This window comes from Tilletiaria anomala (genome assembly GCF_000711695.1).
Source record: "Tilletiaria anomala UBC 951 chromosome Unknown K437scaffold_6, whole genome shotgun sequence".
Classification (NCBI taxonomy): Eukaryota; Fungi; Basidiomycota; class Exobasidiomycetes; order Georgefischeriales; family Tilletiariaceae; genus Tilletiaria; species Tilletiaria anomala.
In genome coordinates, this window is record NW_013547016.1 from 250,926 (window position 1) to 274,661 (window position 23,736).

The 23,736-nt window shown below is 57.0% G+C and overlaps 8 protein-coding genes across 8 annotated transcripts; 5 read left to right on the forward strand and 3 right to left on the reverse strand.

Annotated features, from left to right (window-relative positions):
• The first annotated feature begins 613 nt into the window (after nucleotides 1–613).
• K437DRAFT_150222 (uncharacterized protein) lies at nucleotides 614–5,526 on the forward strand. The gene is made up of 2 exons (XM_013390248.1): nucleotides 614–1,595; nucleotides 1,730–5,526. Exons 1-2 carry the CDS (start codon nucleotides 851–853, stop codon nucleotides 5,434–5,436), a joined length of 4,452 nt encoding a protein of 1,483 aa, XP_013245702.1. The 5' UTR covers nucleotides 614–850; the 3' UTR covers nucleotides 5,437–5,526.
• A 758-nt stretch (nucleotides 5,527–6,284) lies between these two features.
• K437DRAFT_150235 (uncharacterized protein) lies at nucleotides 6,285–7,252 on the reverse strand. Its single transcript, XM_013390249.1, has 3 exons — nucleotides 6,970–7,252; nucleotides 6,584–6,853; nucleotides 6,285–6,508 (listed from the first exon to the last, which is right to left on the reverse strand). Exons 1-3 carry the CDS (start codon nucleotides 7,137–7,139, stop codon nucleotides 6,376–6,378), a joined length of 573 nt encoding a protein of 190 aa, XP_013245703.1. The 5' UTR covers nucleotides 7,140–7,252; the 3' UTR covers nucleotides 6,285–6,375.
• A 637-nt stretch (nucleotides 7,253–7,889) lies between these two features.
• On the forward strand, nucleotides 7,890–10,068 carry K437DRAFT_292763 (putative chromatin assembly factor 1 subunit C). Its single transcript, XM_013390250.1, has 8 exons — nucleotides 7,890–8,131; nucleotides 8,266–8,275; nucleotides 8,360–8,456; nucleotides 8,538–8,686; nucleotides 8,763–9,145; nucleotides 9,211–9,278; nucleotides 9,365–9,734; nucleotides 9,831–10,068. Exons 1-8 carry the CDS (start codon nucleotides 8,069–8,071, stop codon nucleotides 9,957–9,959), a joined length of 1,269 nt encoding a protein of 422 aa, XP_013245704.1. The 5' UTR covers nucleotides 7,890–8,068; the 3' UTR covers nucleotides 9,960–10,068.
• A 795-nt stretch (nucleotides 10,069–10,863) lies between these two features.
• K437DRAFT_150212 (uncharacterized protein) lies at nucleotides 10,864–11,615 on the forward strand. Its single transcript, XM_013390251.1, has one exon. It carries the CDS (start codon nucleotides 11,060–11,062, stop codon nucleotides 11,477–11,479), a length of 420 nt encoding a protein of 139 aa, XP_013245705.1. The 5' UTR covers nucleotides 10,864–11,059; the 3' UTR covers nucleotides 11,480–11,615.
• K437DRAFT_150191 (uncharacterized protein) lies at nucleotides 11,616–12,605 on the forward strand. The gene is made up of 2 exons (XM_013390252.1): nucleotides 11,616–12,119; nucleotides 12,212–12,605. Exons 1-2 carry the CDS (start codon nucleotides 11,752–11,754, stop codon nucleotides 12,297–12,299), a joined length of 456 nt encoding a protein of 151 aa, XP_013245706.1. The 5' UTR covers nucleotides 11,616–11,751; the 3' UTR covers nucleotides 12,300–12,605.
• A 769-nt stretch (nucleotides 12,606–13,374) lies between these two features.
• K437DRAFT_253811 (uncharacterized protein) lies at nucleotides 13,375–14,374 on the reverse strand. The gene is made up of 2 exons (XM_013390253.1): nucleotides 14,074–14,374; nucleotides 13,375–13,980 (listed from the first exon to the last, which is right to left on the reverse strand). Exons 1-2 carry the CDS (start codon nucleotides 14,203–14,205, stop codon nucleotides 13,675–13,677), a joined length of 438 nt encoding a protein of 145 aa, XP_013245707.1. The 5' UTR covers nucleotides 14,206–14,374; the 3' UTR covers nucleotides 13,375–13,674.
• Nucleotides 14,375–14,531: 157 nt separating this feature from the next.
• K437DRAFT_272164 (uncharacterized protein) lies at nucleotides 14,532–16,905 on the forward strand. The gene is made up of 3 exons (XM_013390254.1): nucleotides 14,532–15,062; nucleotides 15,142–16,064; nucleotides 16,133–16,905. The coding sequence occupies exons 1-3, from the start codon at nucleotides 14,699–14,701 to the stop codon at nucleotides 16,841–16,843; spliced, it is 1,998 nt and encodes a 665-aa protein (XP_013245708.1). The 5' UTR covers nucleotides 14,532–14,698; the 3' UTR covers nucleotides 16,844–16,905.
• Nucleotides 16,906–21,397: 4,492 nt separating this feature from the next.
• Nucleotides 21,398–23,472, reverse strand: K437DRAFT_253813 (ferrochelatase). The gene is made up of 4 exons (XM_013390255.1): nucleotides 23,175–23,472; nucleotides 23,069–23,095; nucleotides 22,156–22,991; nucleotides 21,398–22,064 (listed from the first exon to the last, which is right to left on the reverse strand). Exons 1-4 carry the CDS (start codon nucleotides 23,179–23,181, stop codon nucleotides 21,801–21,803), a joined length of 1,134 nt encoding a protein of 377 aa, XP_013245709.1. The 5' UTR covers nucleotides 23,182–23,472; the 3' UTR covers nucleotides 21,398–21,800.
• Between the last annotated feature and the right edge of the window lie 264 nt (nucleotides 23,473–23,736).

Genomic DNA, 23,736 nt, shown 5'->3' on the forward strand with positions numbered 1-23,736 from the left:
ACCATGCAGGAACCACATATTCCATAGACCAACCAGCATGGGTGATTACAGGGGAGAAGAGAGCCCCTAGTCGAGGTGCCGATGGGTGGGGCCCCGTGCTGTGGCCAGCGTTGAATATGCATGGTCACGTGATCATTTTCGTACTGCAGCGCACATGGCTTGAACGGAATGTGTGTGAATGGGGACGGATCCAGTACCTCTCACCGCCAAAGGAAGGAGGAGTAAGGACGTCGTCGGCACCCACGACCCCAAACAAGTAAGCAAGCATGCACGGCTGAACGAGCGAGCGATGCTGGCAGGCTTGCAGGTTGGTTCGCAGCGTCGGTGCAAGAGAGCAAAGGGGAGCAAAAGGGACAGACATCCCGACGGCACACATCGCTCGATCCCATCGACCCTGGCTCAGCTCACCTGACCCACCGGCGTTTTGCTCCACTCAGCAGGCATCCCTCTCCCTGGGATCTCTTTCACTCCCTCTCCACCTATTGACACCGTCCAGCTTCTGCGGTTCTGCCTGTATCTCGAGCGAGCATTTCACAGCCTTGTTAAATAACGCTCCTTCGCCACCACCGAGCAGAGTGCAGGCTCCAATGTGGCGGCCCATCTAGCGCCGAGCAGCTCCATCCATCCTTTATCCTGACCCGATGACGGGTCCCCACGGTGCATCAGACACTTCACCACCGTCGCCTTGGGACTGCTATGCTAGAAGAGTCTCGGCCAGCATTGACCTTGTCCAGTAAAAGGTACGATCGTTCCAGCTTGGTGCGGCCACCAAGCCAAGCGACGCCCCGCGAAGCCAGCTCGGACAAGGGCTCACGACCCATCATCGCTTCCGCCTCGAGCCTATCCAAAAATGGCGCAAATAAGCACCCCATCTGATTACCTGCATCTATCGCTCGCCACGGAGCCATCATTCTCCTCCTCACCCTCGACGCGCCTCCGCAACACCCCGTCAAAGCAGCTCCGCCGCGCGCTCAACGTCCGGCAGCGCAAGCTGTGGCCGTCGCTGCTAGCCGTGATCCGACGTGAGCAAGTGCAAGATGAACACGGGTCGCGGGTGTCGTCTCTGCAAGCGTACGATGCACAGCAGGCCCGTGGCGTCGTCAGAGATGTGCGTCGGCATAATGTGGGGCAGCTGCAAGGCCAGTTGCTATCAATTCCGGACAACCTGGCAAGGCGGACGCGAGCGCGAATGCGGGCACGCATGCTGCCGGCTGAGAGTGGAGGGATACAAGGAATGCCCTCGGTGCGCTTTCTTTTCGCGTCGCTCGCGCTCCTCGGCTCCCTGGCCGATAGCGCACGCGGCGCCGTCGACGCGCCGCACCACGCCCCGTTCGCCTCATCGCTCTACCCGTCTTCCGCCCTGAGCGATCATACAGGCAGAACAGCGCTGACACCACGCACACGCTTCCTCGCCGCGATGCAGGATGTGCAGCGCAAAGGACACGCCGCTGCTGCCGCGCTCAACTACGCCGGCGGCCGTGGCCGCCGTATAGGGTGGGTACAAGGCAGAGGCAGAGGCGGAGCAGCGGCTGCAGCGGGCGGTATTGCGCAGCTGGGCATGCAGGACGCACTCATATTGATCGGTGCTGCTTTTGGTGAGCACATGCTATGCAGCCTCTGCGAACCGCCATGGGAATGGATCGCGCATGTTGAGCCTCACCTTTTCTGACTCTCTCTCTCCTTCCCTCCCCCCCGGCTATGACTGCACCTTGACTGACTCCTGCAACAGCCACAGTCCTTCTGACTCTCCTGTTGCGTCGAACGGCAGTCAAGCGGCACGGCTCGCTGGCTCGCTCGAGAACGACGGTGGTGCCGCTACCTTTGGATGCGTACGAGCCAAAGCGCGCAGCGGACGACGTTGAGGTGGTACAGGAGGACGATGGAGACGAGGCGTTTGTCGATGATGACGACAACGACTGCGAAATGATTGCGCTCGTTGTTGCCTCTGGTAATCCTGCGATGGAGAGTGGCATGGACAGCGCGCTGTCTTCGCCGATGATCCCGGGCGTGACGGCCGCGGAGGGGACGACGTTTCTAGCCCGCACTGGCTCCATCAGGCGCCTGCTCTCTGCTGCCACAGGTGGCATAATACCGGCCGACGCGGCCGGCAATGCGAGCACGGCTGCGGCACCACCACCAGCATCATCAGCAACAGCAGCGCGCAGTGCGACGCTAGAGGACCTCCCGCCTAGTCCGCCCTCGAAGCACTTATCGCCTGTCCTTGCGTCCATATCCACATCCGCATCGGTCCAGGCACATACACACGCTGCGACGCTGTCGATCGTGCGCATCACCAGCTCGGACCCAACGAGCGTGCTATGCATCGCGCCGATCCAGCTCGCATTGCAGCCTGGCGGCGGGCTCGCGCGTGTCGACCCCAAGGCGACTGGCGCGACTGTGTTGGGTGGTGACACAGGAAGTGGCAGTGCATGCACCACGAGGGCCGGGCACGCGCAGCTTGCGCCCCCGCTCGATCCGTTACGGCGCGATGGCACACCCGTGTCTGCCGGCAATGTCTCGACGAGCCGCAGGCGCAGGGAGAGCGGGCGGCTGCTTGCCGCCCCCTCCCCATCTTCCTCGTCGTTGCTTCCTAAAGGCTCAGCATTATCCCCAACGGCGAACACGTTGCCGGACGACGCACAAGTCGGGGGCGAGGGCGGCGCGAATGCGGACATAAATGCGAATGGCAGCGCGCATGGCTACGATGCACAGAGCAGGAGCGAATCCGCGTCCACGTTCACCTCCACTTCCGCTCCGGTACCAGCACCCGCGTCTCCAAGCACAGGCACGAGAGCCACCGCGATGCCATCCACGCCAGCGGCGCTGACGAACAGGCGCAGACAGAGTGCGCCGGTGGTCAAGAGCACCGTCGTCGGCCAGCACACTGCGGCCGCACGCCGCGCCAATCGCGGGCGCCTGTCTGCTTCGCCGCTGCGCAAAGTGCGCCTGCAGCAGCAACTCGGCGCATCGCCTAACGGCAGCGGCGCAGGGGCCAGGATACTCGACATGGACGACGACACGTCAACCGAGACCGAGACCGAGACGGACTCTTCATTTGACGAGGCAGACAGGGCTGACAACGTCAGCAAACCCAGAACAGCAGGTCGAGCTGGCCGCAGAGCACTCAAGCGCAATAGCACCGCACTGTCGCTGCAGTTGACGCTGCCGACGCCGATCCTGAAGCGCGCCCCGGAGCGCTTCAAGGCATCGCAGCTCAGTGTTGTCGCTGGTGCCAGTGCCGGTGGTTTGGGCATGGGGCTGAGAGCGTCAATGAGTTCGACGGACGTGTACGCTCTGGCCAATTCAGCAGTTGGGAATGCTGGCACTGGTTCTGGCCAGGTGTCGCCCTCAAGCTTTGCCGACTCCGCAAGCGGTGGCCGTGACGACGGTATGGCCTCCTCGTGGCTCAAGGATCACTTCGGCAGTACGCCTTCCACAGCCTCGCCTCCGCCGACGCATACGCAGCTCAATTCTGCCAGTATCAACAGCATTAGCGTCAGCAACCAGTTGTGGCCCACCAAGCGCCCGCGTATTATCAAGCTCACCGAGCCCAACTGGGCACCGTACGTCTCCGTGCACGAGCGCGCGCGTGAACGGCAGCAGACAGCTGCATTCGCGATGCATGCTGCGGTACAGGCGAAGGCTGCCGCCGGCAAGGGGGCCGCCTTGGTGCCGCTCGGCGATATCAACGGCAGTGGCATCGTGTACGCGACAGCCGCAGAAAGGAGCGACGCGGGTGCCAGTGGTGATTGGATGACCGTAAATGGAGCGAGCTTCTTGCCGCATCCTCAGCTGCAACAGATACAGCAGCAAGCGAAGAATGCAAATGTCAACGGCAAGGGCACCATTAGCGTTGAAGCGGGCGCGGGAACCGGTGTCGGGAGTGGCTCCGAGTCCGGCGGCTCTAGCTCGAGCAACACGACGCTCACAGACAACTCGGAGTTCTGGTTTGAGCGCTTCACGCAGAGCACCGCTGCAGCGGGAAAGGATTGGGACTGGCGCAAACGGCGCGCAAGGCAGTTGCAGATGCAAGCGCAGGCCTGGTCTGCTGCAGGCGCCGCCGAGCATCAGCAGCAGCATCAGCAGCAGCAGCAACAGCAGCAGCAACAGCAGCAACAACAGCAGCTGCTCTCGCCAGGCCCTACGTCATACATGCATGGGAAAATGCAGCAGATGCAACAGATGCAGCAAATGGTCCTCATACAGCAGATGCAGATGCAGCAGGGGCAGCAACAACAGCTTAACGGCCAACATCCTTATCCCGGCCACGGGGGCCTCGGCAACATGAGTCTCCTCGACACGCATCTACAACGTGCTAACAGAAGTTCGTCGAGGCAAGCCGAGGTGCTTCCCCGTGACTCTTCGGTGTCGCCGCGATTACCGTCGAAGCAGCCTCTCGTTGCCTCTCCTTCTGCCACCACTGCTGGACAAGAATTACCTGCGCCTGGGCTGCAAAGTGTTCCAAATGGCCTCGCCAAAGGCGCTGAGCGCACCGGCACCGGCACCCGCGCATTGTTGCAGTCTTCGCCGACGTCAGAAGCGACTTCGCTCGAGGCGGAGTCAGTATCGGCGATCGATGGACCTGCTAAGTCGCTGCGGGGGCGTACCGGCTCGTCCATTGCGCTGTGGAAGATGATGGGCTTGCGCAGCTCCTCGTCTGGCGAAGCGGGCCGCAAGGAGAAAGACTCGTTCAGCGCAAAGCGGTCTCTATCGCCACCCCAAGCCGACCAAAATGCTGGGCGGACAAGGCGTGCGTCCAGCTCACAGGTCGGTGAGAATCCTCTCGCTGCTCAGCCCTCTCTGCTGAGCGTGCCTAACCGCTTCAGTAGCCTGCGCCCAAAGCAGCCACGCAACGCCAGCCTAGACAGCGCCAAGAAAGTCACAGTCGCTCAATTGCTCGCGGAGGCGGAAGCATTCGTCGATGACCAGATGATGATTATGACGAAAGAGGACGAATCCGAATCTGTTTTCATCTTGCAGCAGACCCCACGAGGCAGTTTCAGCGGCAGTAACAGCAGCGGCAACGGCCAAAGTATGCCACGCTCCATGTCGCCGATCTCTTCCTCAGGCTTGCCTGTCGCCGCTTGGGGAGGCCAGCGGTCGTCCAGCCCGACTGTGTCGTCGCCCATCGAAGGCGCGGATGGACTACCACGCAGCTCGGCGGATGCTTATGGTACAGCTTCTGTCGCCTGTTCCGCGTCCTCTGCGGCTTCGACCAAGAGTGCCAGCGTCGGCCCAGCACAGGGCACGCGCATCTCGTTGCATGCGTCTTATGAGAGCTTGCCAAGCCAAAGTTCGTACAGCGATTCGGGAACACGCAACGACGCAGTCCTTCAGCGGTTGACCAGCAGCTCGGAGACAAATTTACCTATGACCTCCCAAGGCGCTGATGGCTCTTCTCCACCAGCCAATATACGCGTCTACCTGGCCGCATGAATGGAGGAACAGGCTCCAATGGCGCCATGCTTGGTGCTCGCTTTGGAAAACGATACCAACGTCAGAGCGGCTCTGCCGCTTCGGCCTTGCTTTCGGGGACAGACATGAATACCTCTATTGACCAGGGCAGCGAGCGGAGCTACGCAGCGCACACACTGCAATTACTGGTAGCCACTCCTGATGGAGTGTGAACAATTTCAAAGGTTCAATCCGCTTTGCCTACTGAACACATATGCCCGTACGCGTATGCGCATGCGCACACGCAAACGCCCAAGCACCCGTACACGCACACCCCAACGCTGTCCTTTTTGGCATTCCTCATTTAGCACGCGAGCCTCGCGCGAGGCTTGTCATATTCCTGTTGTAGCAAATGTCGAAAATCTTGCGCTGCTAATTCTTACATACATTTGAGAGCCTACGGACGAGCGAACGAGTGATGCAGATAGACGTGTGGTGGGGGTGGCAAGTGCGGGTGCTCGATCCATGTGGTGCATCTGAGAGTGCGTGCGTGAGAGAGAAGGGGCAGGAGGAATGGCTCTGAGGCTCACGCGCCATCAACCGGATCGCATATCCCTTCTTGGCCAATGGAGAAGACAGCATCAGCCTCTGGCAAACATGGAGAGTCCGCGATTTTGCAGATGCGCTGGGAACCTCTCCCCTTGCGCAGAGCCAAGCGGGTGGTAGACGCGTGCGCGACGATGTTGCCGCCGATAGGCTTCTTGGTGTCGGCGCTAAACATGGCGCCGCCGTCGACCTGAGCGACAACCTGGTTGGTGATGACGACTGCGACGCCGAACTCGTCCGCTAGGCGCTGTAGGCTGCGCAGAAACTTGGCGAGGTGCATCTGCCGCGCGGAGAGCTCGCCTCGGCCGGAGAAGTCGGTCCGATAGAGTGAGGTGAGCGAGTCGACGATGAGTAGCGAGAATCGTGACTCGGCCATCATCGCGGACGCTTGTACGAGCAGCTGTTGCTGGTGGTCTGCATTGTATGCCCGCGCATACGCGACATTGTCCAGCACCTCCTCGCCATTGAGGCCGTAGCGCTCAGCAACAGCCAAGAGGCGCACAGGGCGCTGCGGGCACATACACAGAAACGAGTCAGCGGCGAATATCGCCAAGCGCGAAGGGAAAATATGAGGCCTAGATACCCACAAAAGTCCCTTCCGTGTCGATGAAAAGGCACTTGCCTTCCCCTCCACCCATGTCGATCGGTAGCTGGCACGTCACCGCAAGGGTGTGGCACAGCTGGCTTTTGCCGGTCCGGTACTCGCCAAAGAGCTCGGTGATGCTGCCGGTCTCCATGCCGCCGCCGAGTATACCGTCGAGGTTCTTGGAGCCCGTCGTGATGGTGATCAGCTCGTTTCTGCGCTGGTGGAACTCGGTCGCGGTGGTGAAGCCCATCGGGACGAGCTTGGATGCTGCAGGAGGAGTGACGGCAGGGGGAGGCAATCAGCAAGCAGACTTCCTGGGTGACGCAAAGCAGGAAAGGGAACCAGCCAGATAATGAGCCGCACCAGAATTCGTGTCTGCTCACCTTCCGCAAGGATCTTGTCCGCTTTCGCCTCCGAGATGCCTTTGACGTTGAGCAGTGCCTTTTTGGGCGTGAAAGCGATCGCCTCGATCGTGTAGAAGCCCGACTCGGCGAGTTTGCGGCAGTCGGACGCGCTGATCCCGAATTCCTGGCAGTGGAAGTAGAACATGCATGCATGCGTGCTAGAGCGTCAGCATTCCCTGCCTATATGCGGTCGGGATGAGGGCAGATGACATGGGAAGGATGGTTGGCCCTGTCACCTCGGCGGACTAACCTCGAGCTTGCTGACCAGCAGTGGGCCGCCAGCTTCGAGGTACTCTTCCTCTGTGGCGCCCTCTACCTCGGGTTGTTGAGCGTCGCCCATGGCCTGGCACTGCTGCGGTAGCCGGTAGCACGTGTTTCACTCTCTCCAGATGTCGAATGCAGACAAAGGTTTGGTAGAGCTGACGTCGTGCGAGCAGGTGGTGTTGGCGGCGGTGGCGGTGACGACCCTACCGAGGCGAAGCGACAGTTGACAGTGGGAGGGACCCGCCTTGAGCTCCCGTGTCAATGCCGGCGTGATGGCGAGAGTGTGAGTATAGTCGGTGTGTAAAAGGGCACGCATGTGTGTGGTGTATGGTGGTGAGCTTGCAGAGGGAAAAGGGTCATTTAACCGTCGGCGGGAGGTGAACTGTGTTGTTGTGCAGTCCCTTCAGTGCGCGCGCGCCCCTTCGCGCTTTGCGCTGACGCGTTGTGCGCTCTCACGTGCACTTCTTTCTTTTTCCAAGAATATGTAAGAAAGAAGGCAAGACGTGTTGGTGTCGCGCCACGCGTGTCCCTCTGTGTGGGAAGGACGGACGCGAGCTGAGACTCGCCGGCATGTGCCAAAGGCGGTCTCAGGACGTCTCCCTCGTCGCAAACCTCTCACTCTCACAGCATGCCATCGACACTCGAGTTGCCCCAGCCTCCTCTCGGGCTCATCACTTACATATCCACATCGACGACCTGAACGCAGCCCCGCGAATAAACGGATTGCTGAATCGGATGGAACTTCCTGGATCCCAGCACACTCTCCCGCTCTCAAAAGGTTGAGCGATCCGCTTCTGACGTGCAAGGCCCGAACATGTCGCACATCGATATGGAAGACGATGAGGCGGCTGCGAACGCCGCCATGATATCGAATGAGGTGAGTGATTCATGACGCATTGCATGCTTGGTCAGGCATCGTGGTCGAACCAGGTCTTGCTTGGTTTTGATACGTTCCATGTGACTGACTTATGCCTCTGCTCCCTTTCTTGCGTCTTGCTTCCCACCCGGTAGGAATACAAAAGTAAGCTGTCAGACGTATGGCTGAGAGGAGTGTCCGAGGATTGTTGAAGGGTCCTTCTCACTTCTCCGTTTTTCGCATTTCCAGTCTGGAAAAAGAACTCGCCATTCCTCTACGACTTGGTCGTCACCCATGCGCTCGAATGGCCGACACTCACTACCCAGTGGTTTCCAGACAAAGACACGTGAGCAGTTTGATCTCATTGGGGGCAATAACAGACGTGATCGCTGACGTTGATTCCAACGTTGTCGTGATGCATGCTCAGAACCTCCACAAAGGGCTATTCGACACATCGAATCTTGCTCGGCACACACACCTCGGGCCAAGATCAAAATTACCTGCAGATCGCCCAGGTGCAGCTTCCGCTGGCGAACGAGGAGCTCGACCAGGCCAAATACGATGATGACAAAGGAGGTGAGCATCGGTCTGCATCGCAAGTCTTGAGTGTCCGCTTTCTTCTTGTGGGACTGATGGATCTTCGCTCTCGCAGAGATCGGCAGCTATGGCGGGACGCAAGCGCGCGTCAAGATCATCCAGCGCATCAACCACGACGGCGAGATCAACCGCGCACGCTACTGCCCGCAAAACCCGGACCTGATCGCGACGCGCTCCTTGACGGGCGCGACATGGATCTTCGACCGGACAAAGCACAGTAGCAACCCCGCGCCGGACGGCAAGTGCCGGCCGGATATCATCCTGACGGGACAGAAGAAAGAAGGGTATGGCCTCGCATGGAATGTCAAGAAGCAGGGCGAGATCATCGCCGCGAGCGAGGACACAACGGTCGCGTGGTGGGATATCAACAAGTATCAAAAGGGCAACAGCACTCTGGAGCCGCTGGCCAAGTTCAAAGGTCATTCGGCCATTGTTGAGGTGCGTATGAACAGTGGCTTTCTTGTGGTAGTCAAGGACTGCTAACATTGAACCGCTTCTGACAGGACTGTGCATGGCACAACTTTTCGCAAACGCTCTTTGTCTCGGTGGGCGACGATCGACAGATGCTCGTGTGAGTACTATTCTATTCGCCCACTGCTGCCTGGTAGCTCCTCAAGGACTGACATTGTTGGAGCTTTCGTGTGGCTGTGACGATAGGTGGGACACGCGAGAAACGCCTGAGAAGCCTAAGCACCGCGTCGAGGCGCACACAGGCGAGGTGAACGCGGTGGCGTTCAGCCCCGCCAACGAGTACATCCTTTGCACGGGCTCCTCGGACAAGACGGTGCGGCTGTGGGACCTGCGCAACCTCAAGAACCCGCTGCACGCGCTCGAGGGCCACACGGATGAGATCCTTAGCTTGGCCTTCTCGCCAACGAACGAGACGGTCCTCGCGAGCGCCAGTGCGGATCGGAGGGTGAATATTTGGGATCTGAGCTTGATCGGGGCGGAGCAAACACCCGACGACGCCGAAGACGGACCGCCCGAGTTGCTTTTCCAGCATGGTGGTCACACGGCTCGGCCGACTGTGAGTGTGGAGTGCCGTATGGTGTGCCGCGCTGTTGACCAGAGAGGACTGACTGCTTTTTCTTCCTCGCACTCCGCGGTCGCACACCGGGTACAGGACATCTGCTGGTCGCCGCACGACCCGTGGCACATGGTCACCGCAGCGGAGGACAACGTCGTCCAGATCTGGCGGCCAAGCCGGGCCATCACGGAGGAAGGGGACATCGAGAAGGTCGAGCTAGAGTGATACGCCACTCGGTGTATATCTGCAGCATATCGCTTACTGTGGACTTAAACGGGAATGAAGGAGGGACCCCTTGCACATGTGTTTCCGAGCAGATCGCATCGGCTTGTCCTCCATTTGAATTGGCGGGAACGTGAGAAGAGTGCGAGACTGCGAGCCAGATGAGAGAAACTGCGACTGAATTAGCTTGACTTACGTGCGCCAACCACGCGCCGTGTCACGACTCATTGGTGCTTGTGGTCTCTGTGGGCTGCTGAAGAGGGGTTGAAGTTCTTAAGCGCTCCCTGACCTCATCAATTCAGTCAAAGATCCGAATTGTCCATGGTCCACTGCATCCTTGTACATATCCTGAAGCTCGGCGTACCTGCACTGTTCCAGGCAAGGGGGCTAGCAAGTAGCCGCAACAAAGCTGTTCCTCTCCACTTTTCCTTCGGCCATGACGGCGGCGGCATTGTGGACCCCAATAGGCAGTAAAGACCATGAACCCTCATTTGCATTCGCAACTGCTGGACCGGACATGCCATTCGCCAGAGCCATTAATACCAAGACTCGCCTGCAGTGTCCCCATCGCTCATGCAGCCCATGCAAACTTCACCCTCGCTCAATGACTGATCATATGAACACTTGCTGCTTGCCACCATCGTCTGGTCCCATCTGCATTCCTTGCCTTCCACAGGATTCTCTCGTACATGAAGCACGTCGCTCTACCTAATCAACTCATTGTTTCAGTTGTTCCAACAGGCTGACTACGGCGATAATCTTTGCAGTGGTGTAGAGCAAGAGTGTGTGACTAAGTCCGGCGACGAGAACGAGCTGACAAAAGGCAAACAGAATCAAGCAAGCATAGCGAAATCGGAGCCTCAGCAAGAACCAGTTACCTCAAGCGTGAAGAGCTCGGCGGAGAATGTTGATGAGCTTCAGGCAGTCTCTCCAGCGTTGAAAATGCGAATCCTGGAAGTGCCTTCTTGGTGACGGAGCTGCCTTGCCAAATGAACCGAGCATTGAGGAGGTTGCAGAGCCTTCTGGTCTCGCCTCCCCGGCTGCCGCGACCCTCACAAGCGGCTCACGAGCCCTAAGATCGCCGCGTCAATTCGAAGGCTGAGATGGACCCGATAAAGAGCTCAAGCTCAATCAGACGTCCTTGCAAAACGTCTTGGAAGGAACTCATCCTTCGACACGCCGTTCATACGTCAGAGATGGAGCCCTTTCAATACGGCGACGTTCGCAGAGGCAAGAAGCGGTATCAACGAATTAAAGGCGCGTGCCCGCGAACAAGGCCTCCAACTCGGTCACGCGGAATGTCTCGCCCAGTTAAGGAAAGGGCATCAAGAGCTGGTGCAAGACGCTGCCCGCTCGCGCAGGAAGAGCAGGGCAGGGTAGGTGGAGAGACAGCTGCGTCCTTCAGCAACGGCCTTGCCCGCGAGCTGGAAGCGGAAGCGCATGAGGGCTCCAAACGAAGGGGCGATGGAGAGGGCGACGGAAACTTGGTGTCCAGGTCGCCCGAAGAGGCATGCTCATGCTGAAACACGACCACGAGCCTAGCCTAGGTGGAAGACAACTGATGCAGGAGCAGGGAGACTTGCGCAGCGCTGGCGGACTCGATGCTTGGTCAGGTGTACGAAGCAGGACGAGCGGTCGTCTCGATGCTTCGCATCGGCCAGATAGGATGCCGTCTATAGCAGGGGCAGGGGCAGGGCCAGGAGCAGAGCAGGGTTCGGAGGCAGCAATCCGAAGAGCAAGCTCTCAAAGGGAACAAATCTCAACCTGAAGAAGTGCCATTGCAGCGTGTGGAATCATGAATCATAGTGGTCCCACCGCCGGCAGTGGCTGCCGCCAAGATATCAAATCGGGAGGTCCCGTATCTGGGCTCACGCCTCAGCGCTCCGCATACGGAGAAGACTCGCACACACAACTTGGTGGGTCTTCGTCTCTCCTAGACCGCACTGTTAGCTTGGCATATCGACTCGAAGGTCGAGATATGGAGGAGGCGCCAGGTAGCGCAGGAGGGGCAAATGGGAATCATCGCAGCAGAGCAACTCGGTCGTGTCAGCCGAGAATGACATGCGCGAGCAAGACTCGGAAGAGGAAGTGGAGACAAGGGTCGAGGTCAACTTCTGTTTTAAGGTTCGCTAGAGGCAGAGAGAGGCACTGGCAGAATTCTATGTGAGCGTGATTTTGCTTGTTGGCTGCGAGAGAGTGCGAACACGATTAGTACGACAGGACTCCCGCGTCTGACTGCTGCTGAATGCATGCAGGTACTCAGGAAGGTGCCGTTGCGTAAGTGAGACCCTCGCAGACATTCAGACTTCGGAAGTGAGTCGCGTCTATGATAGCACGAACTAGGCTTGGTGAGCTTTATCGGAAACACAACGCGCCCTCCATCCACATTCTGGCTGTTCATAGTCCTTAGTCCTGCTCGCCAGTAGCCTCGCCGTTATGCATGATCAACATCGCAGGTGGCGCCCCGAGAGCGCCTGCCAATCCGGCCATCTCTATCAGTCTTGCCGTCTTTCGCGGCTTCCCGTGGCGCTTGGTGTAGCGATGCATCCTCGCACAGCTCCTCGGTGCTTTTTGCGGTGCGGGGATGACCTATGACATCCACTTGCCTTGTGAATATAATGTTGAGTTAGGACTTAAGGTCGTCATTGGGCAACGCTGACGTCGATCGCTCGACATGCGTTTCTTTAGTCATATCAATTATGAAGGCGGCGTCTCCTTGCGAACCCTAAAAGGTCAGAATGCAACGGCGGGTATCTTTGTGGCCATCCCATAGGCCCAAGCGGCGCCCACCGCGTCCGTGTCAACGAGTTTGTTGCTAGCGCCGTGCTCAGCGGTGTGTCGTTCGATTGGTAGACCGGCTATTCCATCAATCGCTGTCGTGACCTAGGCTTGCCCATTTTCTCTGGGCCACTGGCTTTCCAACTGAGCTCTGGACGCACAATCAGCTCTGTTGGCTATACCGACCGATCATCGGAACGATCTGGTGTGGCCTTATCGACTTCCTGCTGTGTGACCTGCTCGTCTACGCCGGGCAGGATAGTCCTATCTATAACTCCGGTGGAACACTCAAAGAAAATACATCGCACGGTTTCCTGCGCGTCGATCGCGCGCGAAGCAAGTTCGTCGAGGCATCCATAGATTGCAGTAGGGCAGAGTCCGAGCATGGCACGTCAGCCAGCGGCAAACCAACGAGACCATGGAACGAGGCGCCTATTTCAAAAGGCTAAGACTTTGCAGCAGCCGTGGAAGAAGGGACAAGGAGAGGAAGCATGTATTAGCTAGAAGCAGCGACCAAGAGCCCTGCAGTCGGCTTCCAATATCGATTTCGAGAAAGTCAGTCGAGGGCAGCGCGAATAGATGCTGATGGGCAAGCACGCGAATAGATGACTACCGGCTCCGCGCGATCGTGATGGGTTATATGTAGCTTTAGATTCCTGCTGCTACCCATGGGCCATATCGTTACGCCCTCATCAACAATCTGCAGTCGTCAGAGAGGCAGGTTGCCCGAGGGTCCTTGGTCTGTAATTCACTCGGCGCTTACGAAAGCCAATCCACGCTAGCAGGAATGCTCACCACCGCATTTCGAGTCTCATTTCGGCCACAGGTAGCAGAAAGAGTAGGACGGGGCACATCAAGCAGAAGATGATAGATTGTGGTTCAGTCCTTGAGATCACGTGTGCTGGTATTTAATTCCTAGCACATCTGCCGATAAGCTCGTTCACACGGGCTTGCCAGCTTTCGCCGCCGCGACCGCCGGAAGGGTGACCTGCCACCAGCCTGTTACAAGTAGTGCAACAACACCATGCATGCAGCCCAGCGTCCGTTCCGGCGTGATGTTCAGCCTTTCGGCCATATCGCCAAAGGATACGGGGACGAAACGAGGCGCCTGAAGGAGGATAGTCGAGAAACCCGCGTGGTAGATGACGAGAACGAGTGCCAGTGCACGCTTGCCTGGCAAGAAGTCTGGTAGGCCTGCGACGAGGATGGAGGCTACGCTGAGAGCGAGTAGCACGATGGAGAGCAGCTGGACGTGGAAGGGCATGAGGAAGCAGGAGGCGTTCGCGTCAGCGATTCATTCGCAAGGCTTACTAAATTAGGATCTGCTGCGGGTTTGCACCTTTGCAAAGACGATCGTAGTGTTCGTCATCTCGACCAAAGGCAAGGACGTGGTGAAGAAGAGGCCGAGAAGTGCGAGCGGACCATCGAGGGACACGCTGATAAGCCACATCAGGTTGAATGGGCTGGCCATGGCGACACCGCTAGCCGAGCTTGCGTTTTGCGACATCTCTGGTATCAAAGCAAAGGCTCGGTGCGTCGTCTGCCTCGGCGGGGTTCCGTTTTCTGGTGCGAAGAGAAAGAGGTAACACGATGAATTATCAACCTCAACTGTAACAACATTGATTGGTTTTCATGAGCTCCGCCTGTTGTAGAGTAGAGAGACTGAAGGTCGAGGTCGAGTCGGTCCAAAGTGTGGAATTCTAAAACACTTTTAATAAAAGAATAGGGTTATCAACCTGCCTTGTTTCTTCTCTCCGCTCCGCTCATCCTTTTGACTTTCAATACAATCATCAGACACATCTGCGTGTTCTGATGATTGCTTTGGGTTCAGTTCGTTGTTTTGGTCGAGCCTCGAAGGCATGCAATTATTATACGCTGGTAGAAACACGCTGTATTAATTGTCCGGGGCTTAAGACTGGCTACAGGAGGAGCGCAGCAAGAATTGTTGTCTCTCCCAGCTCGCGATGGATGACGAAGATGCCTTTCTTTATGGCGACTCTGCCGGCGCTACCGGCGAAGTCTTCACAACCACTGCGCAAGCTCCACCTGCACAAGGCACCGAAAAGGACGCAGTAGCTTCCTCGAACAATGTGCCTGCACCGGAACAGGCCACAGCCTCAGGAGGAAATGCTGGTGGCTCCCAAATTGGGGACGAAGATGCCCAGGGAGAGGTAGAGGAAGAGGAGGACGAAGAAGGGGAAGAGGAGGACAGCGATTCCGATCTCGAGATCATCATCGACAACTCGGTAGACGCTGCGAGACCGCCGTCACAATCCAGTCAGCATCAGCGATACGACCGAAATCAACAAAACCGTGCAAGCCAAATAGGTGAGGGCCAGCGTATCACGCTGCCAAGTCAAAGTGGCTCAATGCTCACCCCCCCCCCCTTGCTGTTTGCAACCGCCAGCGCTAACTGATGAGTACACACCGCTAGCACGGGGCGTGCTACCTCCACGGCCGGGACAACCACCATCGCAGTTGATTGCAGCCCCTGAAGCTGCGAATGCTCCTGGTGCAGCCCCATCGGTGCCTCTGTCTGTGGCTGCCAACCGGGTATCAGAAGGAAAGCAACAAGAGGCGCCAGAGCACGGCGAGATTCCAGAGGGTCCACCGCCTCACGCGCCTTCGACCGCGCCAGTGCTGCGCCTCACACCTTCACCCGAAGAGCTGGCTATTGAAGACGGCAAGCCGGGAGACACAGTATATCACCTCGACCCAACGACGATGGATCTGAAGCCTTGGCGTCGCGCCGGTACGGATCTAACCGATTACTTCAACTATGGATTTGATGAGGAAAGTTGGAAGCGATGGGGCGAGAAGAAGAGGCGGATTATCGAGGAGCGCCGCGAGTTCGAGCAGAAGCGCATGGAAGGATGGCAAAACTCGATGGCGCACGCAATGCGCGGGCCCGTCTCGTCTGGCGCAGTAGGGATGAATCCATTTGCCGCAGCTATGATGGGCATGTCACCAGGGATGCCGGGGATGCCGGGGATGTCGGGGATGCCCGGTATGCCGCCTGGGTTACCCGGTATGCCTGGAGTACCCGGCATGCCTGGGATGCCGAGCATACCAGATATGGCAACTATGGCAGCGATGTTTGGACAGATGCCTCCGCAGATGCAGCAACAGATGGGCGGGCCCGAACAGATGATGGCCGCGATGATGGGTGCAGGCGGTGGAGGCCCACCTGGAGCGATGCCTTTCGGAGGACCGCATGGCGGACCGGGTCACTTTGGGCCTCCTCCTAGCATGGACAACAGATGTGCCCTAGACGGCGACAGTGAGATGCACGGGAATGAAGGCGAGACCAATGGGCGAGAGGCGGGCGAGGTAAGTCTTCACACTGCTTTTCGTCTGCAAATGTTCTGTATCTCATTGTTTGTTATGCGGCACTACAGACATCTGCACCTGGCGTGCGGGCACCAACAGGACCTAGTGCGCGGCAAGCACTGCCGTCAGGCCCCAGCTCCGGTGCAGGGCCATTCTTCGACCGGCCCCCGCCGAGCGGTCCAGCAGCGGACCGTGAGAAGGAACGCGACCGCGACACTTTGCTCCCGGCAAATGTGCCGACCGGTCCCAAGGGCCGCAGGCCGCAGCGGCCGTTGCGCGACGGCGAAGCGGACCAGCTCGAGCGTGAGGGCTCCATCGCCACTGGCGGAGCTGGCACTCGCAGCCGCCGGATATCGGAGCGCAGCCCGGAAATGGAGTGGCCTGGCTCGCCTGGCACAGGCGGGAGGGATCACGACCGCGACATTTCTGCCGACCATGGTACGGGTAGTAAGAGTCGCGCGAGGCGATCTCCACCCTCTCCGCCCGCGAGTCGCGGGCGGGATAGCCGCGAGGGCTCTTTGACGCCGGGGGGTGATGAGGAAAACGGGAACGGATCAAGGCGCAGTGGTGCTGGCCGGAATCGCGATCGCGAGCGTGCCGAGCGACGTGCTGGCCGGCAGCATGCGGACGAAGAGCAGCTGAATTACGACGATGACAGCGTGCATGGATCGGCACTTGCGCCTGGATCTGTGGCAGGAACTGGGAAGCCATCATCGAGAAAGAGAGGCGCAGCGGAGGAAGATGATCGCGAATACAGAACGAACAAGATCAGGCGATGAGCCGGCTCTTCGAGGTGTAGCATAGTGCTCAGAAGCGGGTCTACATGTGCGCTGCATCGGAGATGGGCTTCAAGATGGTTTAACTTGTTACAATCGAAACTGAAGCGTAGAATGTGAGACAAGCATTGAGAGACGTAAATGGTTGCGCTGCATTCGCACTGTCACGATCAAGCACGATGGGGCGAAACCAGGAAGGAAACGTTGCCACCTTGGAAAGCACATTTCTATTAGGAGACGGAACTGAGCGCTGACTTGCCAGTATTGAAATCGCATCGCTTCATACGTGGAAAGAGGCTCTCATGCTTCTATCCATATGGGAACGCACTAGTGAGCCTCCGCTGAAGACATAAGGCACAATGGCATTGACACCAACGCAGTTATAATGTTACATAGGGTCAGGCAGCATTTCCCCCTGAGAAACGCTATGTGGTCACCCTCTCGTACCTCGTACCGGATTGCTCGCCTTGTCTCTTCGAGCTTTAACTTGGGCTTTGGCACTGGGCACAGTGCGACCCACTTGGTGCGGTCAGCGAAAACCCCAGTATATATCCCAATCCTTGAAAGAAGCTGGGTCGAGCGAGTGCTTCGAAGCTTTCGGAGGCATGTACACGCACTCTTTGCTACTGCCGTTCGCACATGGTAACGCCATAAGATGCTGCCAAGCTCCACTCCCCCGTCCCGCTTGTGCACCCTCTCGACCCTTGCACGCCTCTTAGGCTAGCGAACGCCAGACGAGAGTTGTCAGCATCTTTTCCAAATACGACTGCATGAGAGCTGAAATGCGACCGACACAGAGTGGACCAGTAGAAAATGGAGCGCTGATGAGAACACGGCATGGCTGGAGTGGAACGAAGAGTGACGAATACCATCGAGTGTTAAGGGCAGAGAATAGAGACTCAGGTTAAGGCGGAACCCAAGACAAAAGCTGAAGAGGGTGTGCGACATGCGAAGCCATCGTGCTGGAGGTGCGAAGAGATTAGAAACATGGAACAGTGTGACCCTGATGCACCTAACTCCAAAACGGGCTCTGTTACTGAAGCTAGTGGGAAGCACATAGCAACAAGCTCGTCTATCGCGGGTTTCAGTCGACCTGGTTTGGCCTGTGGCACCGAGACTGATCAGTGACTTTGCTTTTTATGCCGAAAGCCGCACGTGAATGCCTCTTGATATGAATCCCTTGTAAGGAGGAAAAGCCTGGAAAGGTCATTTGTGTGTGCGTCCAACCTATCGCCATGCCATCATTTCATCATGCACCTGCTTTACGATGCCATCTTCCGCGAGGCTCACTTTTGCTGCTCAGTTGCTAGCCTATTACACATAATTTACGCCGACTGGTTGTGCTTAGCTGACCCTGTAATTATAAAAAGCGTCCAAGTCAACGTCGGGAGACCTGCTACCATGGAGACATTGATAGTAGTATAACAATAGAACGGACCAGTAGGCGAACGCGAGCAAGCTTGCCACAAGGCACAGGCACCAATTAAAGGATGAGATGTGACTAGGCTGACGGGACCGCTTCGGATGGCGCATCTGCCGGCAGTCCGCAATCCACTCACAGCTCTAGATCGCTCTCACAATTCCAACGCATTTGGAGACTGCCCGAAAGGCACAAGTGGGCGAGATGGCGCAATTTTCGGAGTCTCCGAGCCCTCTTTGAAGACACAGCCCTGACTGCGCACGCGGCAAGGCTCTGTTGCGCAAAGCGCAGTGCTGGCCAGCGCAATTTGGATCCAAATGAGAGCCGAAGGGAGTTCATTTACACTCGCCGACAAAATGTCTCACAGACTCGCAGTCGGCAGACGCCAGACGCCATAAAGCTTGCCTACTCAGTCGAGAGGAGATTCTCCCATTTACACATGCGACGGATGGTGCACATAGTTCATCAGCAGGGAAGCTCTCGCGTAATGTCTGTATTTAAGAGTATGATGGGTATCTCACAGGACAGGCAGGCGTGGGGCTGGTCGGAGCTTCGACGTGCCGGCTATATGTTCAGCACAGAAGAAAGTTAACCTGGTTACTTTCACCTTCACGCTGTGGCTTGGGTTCTTCTTCGTTGCCCCAGCTTTCACCACGTTGCTGACGCCGACGGACATGAAAAAGAGTGGGTGCTTTCTTAAAATTGCACATGTGGCGCTGTAAGAGCGCTGTGGCAATCGGCACGCTTTGATGGCTATCACAGTCGTTCTTTAGACGCTGGCTGAATTTGACGTTAGTGTACTTGTAGCTCAACATTGCGTATGCTAATTGAGTAGCTGACACCTGCGCTCTTTTCCCGCCTGTTCTAGCTGCGTATCTGTCGAATGCAACTGACGGAACGGTAACCCTCTCCCAACCTTGCGCGGTGGCGAGTGAGAGAGCTGAGAGCCGGAGGATGGCTGTGTACTCACGGCTTGCACTTCGCACATGGATTTTGTTTGGATTCAGGGCTTCACTGCGGCCCTTAGAACGTATTAAGAGTCTTGGACGGAAAGCTTTTACAACCCACAGTCGACTCTTTCTCACGACTTGCCTGCAAGTCTGGAGAATGGGGTTCTCATTACACCATGTCCTGACTAAATCTCGCCCATGGCGGGCAGACACCTGGCCAAGTTGCAAGACTCCCTCAAACAAGGCGCTTCAGTGTAAACTGTCCCACCAGTCGTGTTCTTGGGTAGTTATCTTGGTGTACATAGTTTTGATGGACCTTTTGCCTTGACTACCAATAACATGACTCCATAAACCAATATAAGGTGTTGCACCCGTCGGGCCCAATGGCAGTCGACTCGGCCCACATCAGAATCAACCTTCAGCGTGATACCCATCGCCTTACGGTTACCTTTTCGACGTGAGCCCGAACATGAGATTCACATACGCGGTCAATGCGCTGAGCCTCTTTCCATCGCAAAGTACGCCGTCTCAAACATGCAAGGTTATTCTGCAGACTTCGGGTGTTATTGCCCCGCTCATGGCCAGTTTGAAATAGAGTGGACTCGGACGGCAATATCAGCAGTAGGCGCATTCTCTTCTAATTCCACGGTAAGGCACAGGTTTCTTGCACCGCAGGCAGTGTTTTCAAGTCGTTAACGCGCATGTAGTTTCCTTCGTGGGCCTTACAGAATTTCATGGGCAGTTCATGTGCAGGTTCTCGTCAGTCCTGGACGAGCTTTCCTATCAGAAAATACCCCGGCAGTTCTAGCCCGTTGCTCATCGATGGCTCCTCAAGTGCACCCCTTTGGATATGCACTCAGGCCTTCTCGCTGTGACCCATTCTTCAGTGTGAGTACGATTACATGATGCACAGAAAGGCGATTTTCTTATCTGTCGGAGGGTTAGCGTAGTGTGGCAAGCATGATGAACGGGGTACATGATTTGAACACCTGCAGGAAGCGGCCCTGGTTGCTCATCGAAACTTTCCAAATGAAGGTCTCACCCTGCAATCCTTATGTAGCGCTCTATCTCCTGATTATAAGGAAGGTCTCATCGCACGAACGGCAGTTCCAAACTTAAGATTGAATTCCAACTGGCTGTGGGGGTGAGTTCGTGGCGGCTTTGTTTCCGAACAGCGCCAGACACAGAAGCCTGCTGGTATCCTGATTGATAGCGAGTCAGACAATGTACTAGAAGGCAACGTGGTGAGCATCACGGCATCAAGGTACACGTGAGACTTCCCTAGTAACCGTTACGCGTATTGTCAGATTCGCACCTTGAAGTCGAAGGTTCTATCGGCTGACGTGGTATATATCTGTTCCCTGCATCAATTTGTTGCAAAGGAAACCAACGCTCCGCCAATGTTTCTCGTATCGGAAAGTGCAGCCACAGGTGGAAGGTGTGGCGAATATAGAAGCTATCTTTCGTTTCACTTCGAGGGTGACGCGTTTGAAACGCGTAGGCAACAAGTTGCAGCTCAACAATCAAGCACCTTACTATCTCTCGGGTCCCAACCAAGGCGTGACGTAAAATTCTTCGTATGGAACCTTTGGCAAAGCCACCTACACCGCGTGTGGTAGCATCTTCCTGAATCAGCTGTCACAGTTCGAGCTCGCCCCGCGTAACTCGCTCCATTTACACCTCGACCATCTCGCTAGTGCAGTGCTTCATGTGATTAGCAGTGCATGAAATTTTTTATTCGACTTCATGTTCAATGCACCCCTTCGCTGTCTTCAGCTCCAAAGTGTGTGGGAATATGCAGGCACTTGGAAGCGGCACTACCTGTCCTACATGCGTCAGATCCCTCAAACAATATCACAGTCTTTTTCGTCGAGAAATACGCGGCTAATGCCCGTAACGTGGGCGCTATGTGACAGGCAAAGACTGTGGAATGGGGCACTGCACTACACAGCAGGGAGAGTCTCGATCCCGCTGCCCAACTCGCGCGCCCTGGCGGACGATGCCATTGACATTATTTGCTTTCCATTGAGGTGACTCACCCAGTATTCAGCGCGCTCGGATCGTTGACATCGCTTTCATTCCCGTCTGGATCGTCATCACCATTTCGCTTGGTCTGCTCGCATACTCACAATATTACGATCGACTGAGAGGCTCACTGACCAACGTCAAGGTCGGCCCGACTGAGTGGCTCCATGCTGTCGTTGCATCTTCGCAAGACGGTCTTCACAGCTCGTTCCATCCCGAAACGGGTATGACTGGTTCCCACGGTAGACGCCACGTCAAAGCCTCGCTTAGCAACGTCTGCCACGTGGGCGAAAACCGATCTCGGCCTGGTTTCGTGGAAATGGAGAAACTACCAAAGGCTTGATTCCGTGATATCCTTGTTCAGAGAGCTGCAATTGTATATTATTCAAATATACTTCCGCACGTCTCGCATAAATCGATTTCTTTTAGCAAAGAATCTCGCCTGGCCGGGTAGAGTTATACATTTTGCGATGCGTGACACGAGTAAAGCGGCAAGTAAAGAGTTAAGCATGTGAAGTGGCGATTTTTAGGCTATTGGGAGACTAATAAAGGAGAGTCGGCAGGCCTACCTGGCGCCGAAGAATTGCTTGCTTTCCGCGCAGGTGTTGTTCATGCATCCAGGGCATCTCAGCATAAACTGCCTCGATGTTCTGCCCTGCGAGAAGTGGTCGACGCCCTGGGACCCGCCTGTGAGCTCGCCGGGGAGAACGGAGCCTTGCGTCGCGCCGTCAGTGAGCGCTGCAAGGTGCGAGGCGCAGATGTCTGCGAGTGCGCGCAAGAATTTTGGCTCGTCGTTGAGCGATTCGGCGCGGTGGAGCGTCATGCCATGCTGCAAAAGAAAAGCAACAGTCGCTGATTAGTACGCAGGTCCGAGCTCGCAGCCTGGAGAGAAGACGCCGCCAAATGCAGAATGCATATACCTCTTCTGCTTCCTCCTTCAGCTCAATGTCAAGTTCGTAGAGCGTTTCGATGTGGTCCTGCGTGAACGCGATGGGCACGGCGATGGCATGCTTATGTCCTTGCTTTGCCCACCCTTTGACGGTGTCACTCGTTTGCGGGCCAAGCCAGGCGCTCGGGCCAACCTGGCTCTGCCATGTAACACGGTACGGATTCCTATTGCCCAGTACTTGCATCACTGCCGCGACCGTCGCGGCCACCTCAGCGGGGTACGGGTCGCCACGGCCTGAGACGATCTGCATGGGGAGCGAGTGCGCAGAGAACATGATTGGTACGTTGTCGCGCTCGGGTCCTTCAGGAAAGGTCTGTAGGATGGCATTGACGCGGTTGGCAAATGCATGTACCAGGCCTGGATGTGTCGGCCAGCGGTCGATGACGGACCAGCGGATACGTTCAACGTCCTTGTCACCCTGCTGGATGCGCGCCTGAATCTGACGGTAGAGCTCATTGACATTGGAGCCAGTGGTAGAGCAGCTGTACTGCGGATATTGCGTGAATGCGACGCAGCGCGTGATGCCGTCTGCGACCATCTCGTCGAGCGCCTCCTCGGTCAGCGGCCGCGCGTAGCGGAAGGCGACGTATGGCTTATGCGGCGCCGTCGACGGGTGCAGCTCGTCCAGCATCTTGACCATCTCCGCACCCTGCTTTCGCGTCCAGCGCAGGATCGGAGATCCCCCGCCGATCTTGGCGTACTGCGCTTCGATTTTGGGCGTGCGCCGCCGCGCGATCAGCGGCGCCAGCCGCGACTGAAACGGCAGTTGGATTAGCTCGCGGTCATGGAACAGGCGTGAAAGAAAGTCTGCGACGGTAGTGCACACATAACTATTTAAGCTGATGAAAGTGGGAGCGAGCTGCATCTGCACTTGAGAAACTCACCCCCAACTTCAGGCAGCGTACTCGGTCCTGCATCGAGATGAGGTGGAAGGTGTCATCAATGGCGGCGAAATGCACTGATCAGAACGAGCACCAAAAACACACTCACCACCCATGTTCATCATCAGAATTCCAACTTTCTCTTTATTGGTGCCATCGGACGCAGCGACTGTCGCCAGTCCGCATTGCTGCGAGCCTGACGCAGGCGCCGCTCTCGCCCTCGCTCCCGCTGCTGCTGCCGCGGCTCTGTTGACGAGAGCGCTTGACGTCTTCGGGGTGTTCACGAGGCTGGCGGAGCGCCGCCCAAGCGTGGTGCAGACGAGCATGTTTGGGCAAAGGAATTCGATCGTTGCTCCGTATCGTCTCCCCTGCTGCTGTTGCCTTACAATGTGCGTGTTCAAGCGTGCAAGTAGGAGGTTGGGAAGAAGCCAATGGCCGTGCGGGGATTGGTGGGCGTCGGATGAACTGTGATCGCCAGACAGGCCCCAGGCCCCATCACAGGGCCGCACACAGCTACAGTGCCTGCCGACTATGGGGCGCTTGATTGCCGATCGGCATCTAAAAGGAAGAAAAAAGTTGCCGGTAGAAGTCGCCGACGCCCAGGCGGATAACCTCTTCATACGTTAACTTTTCGAATCTGTCCGGGGATGACTCGTTCATGTGCTCTGTAT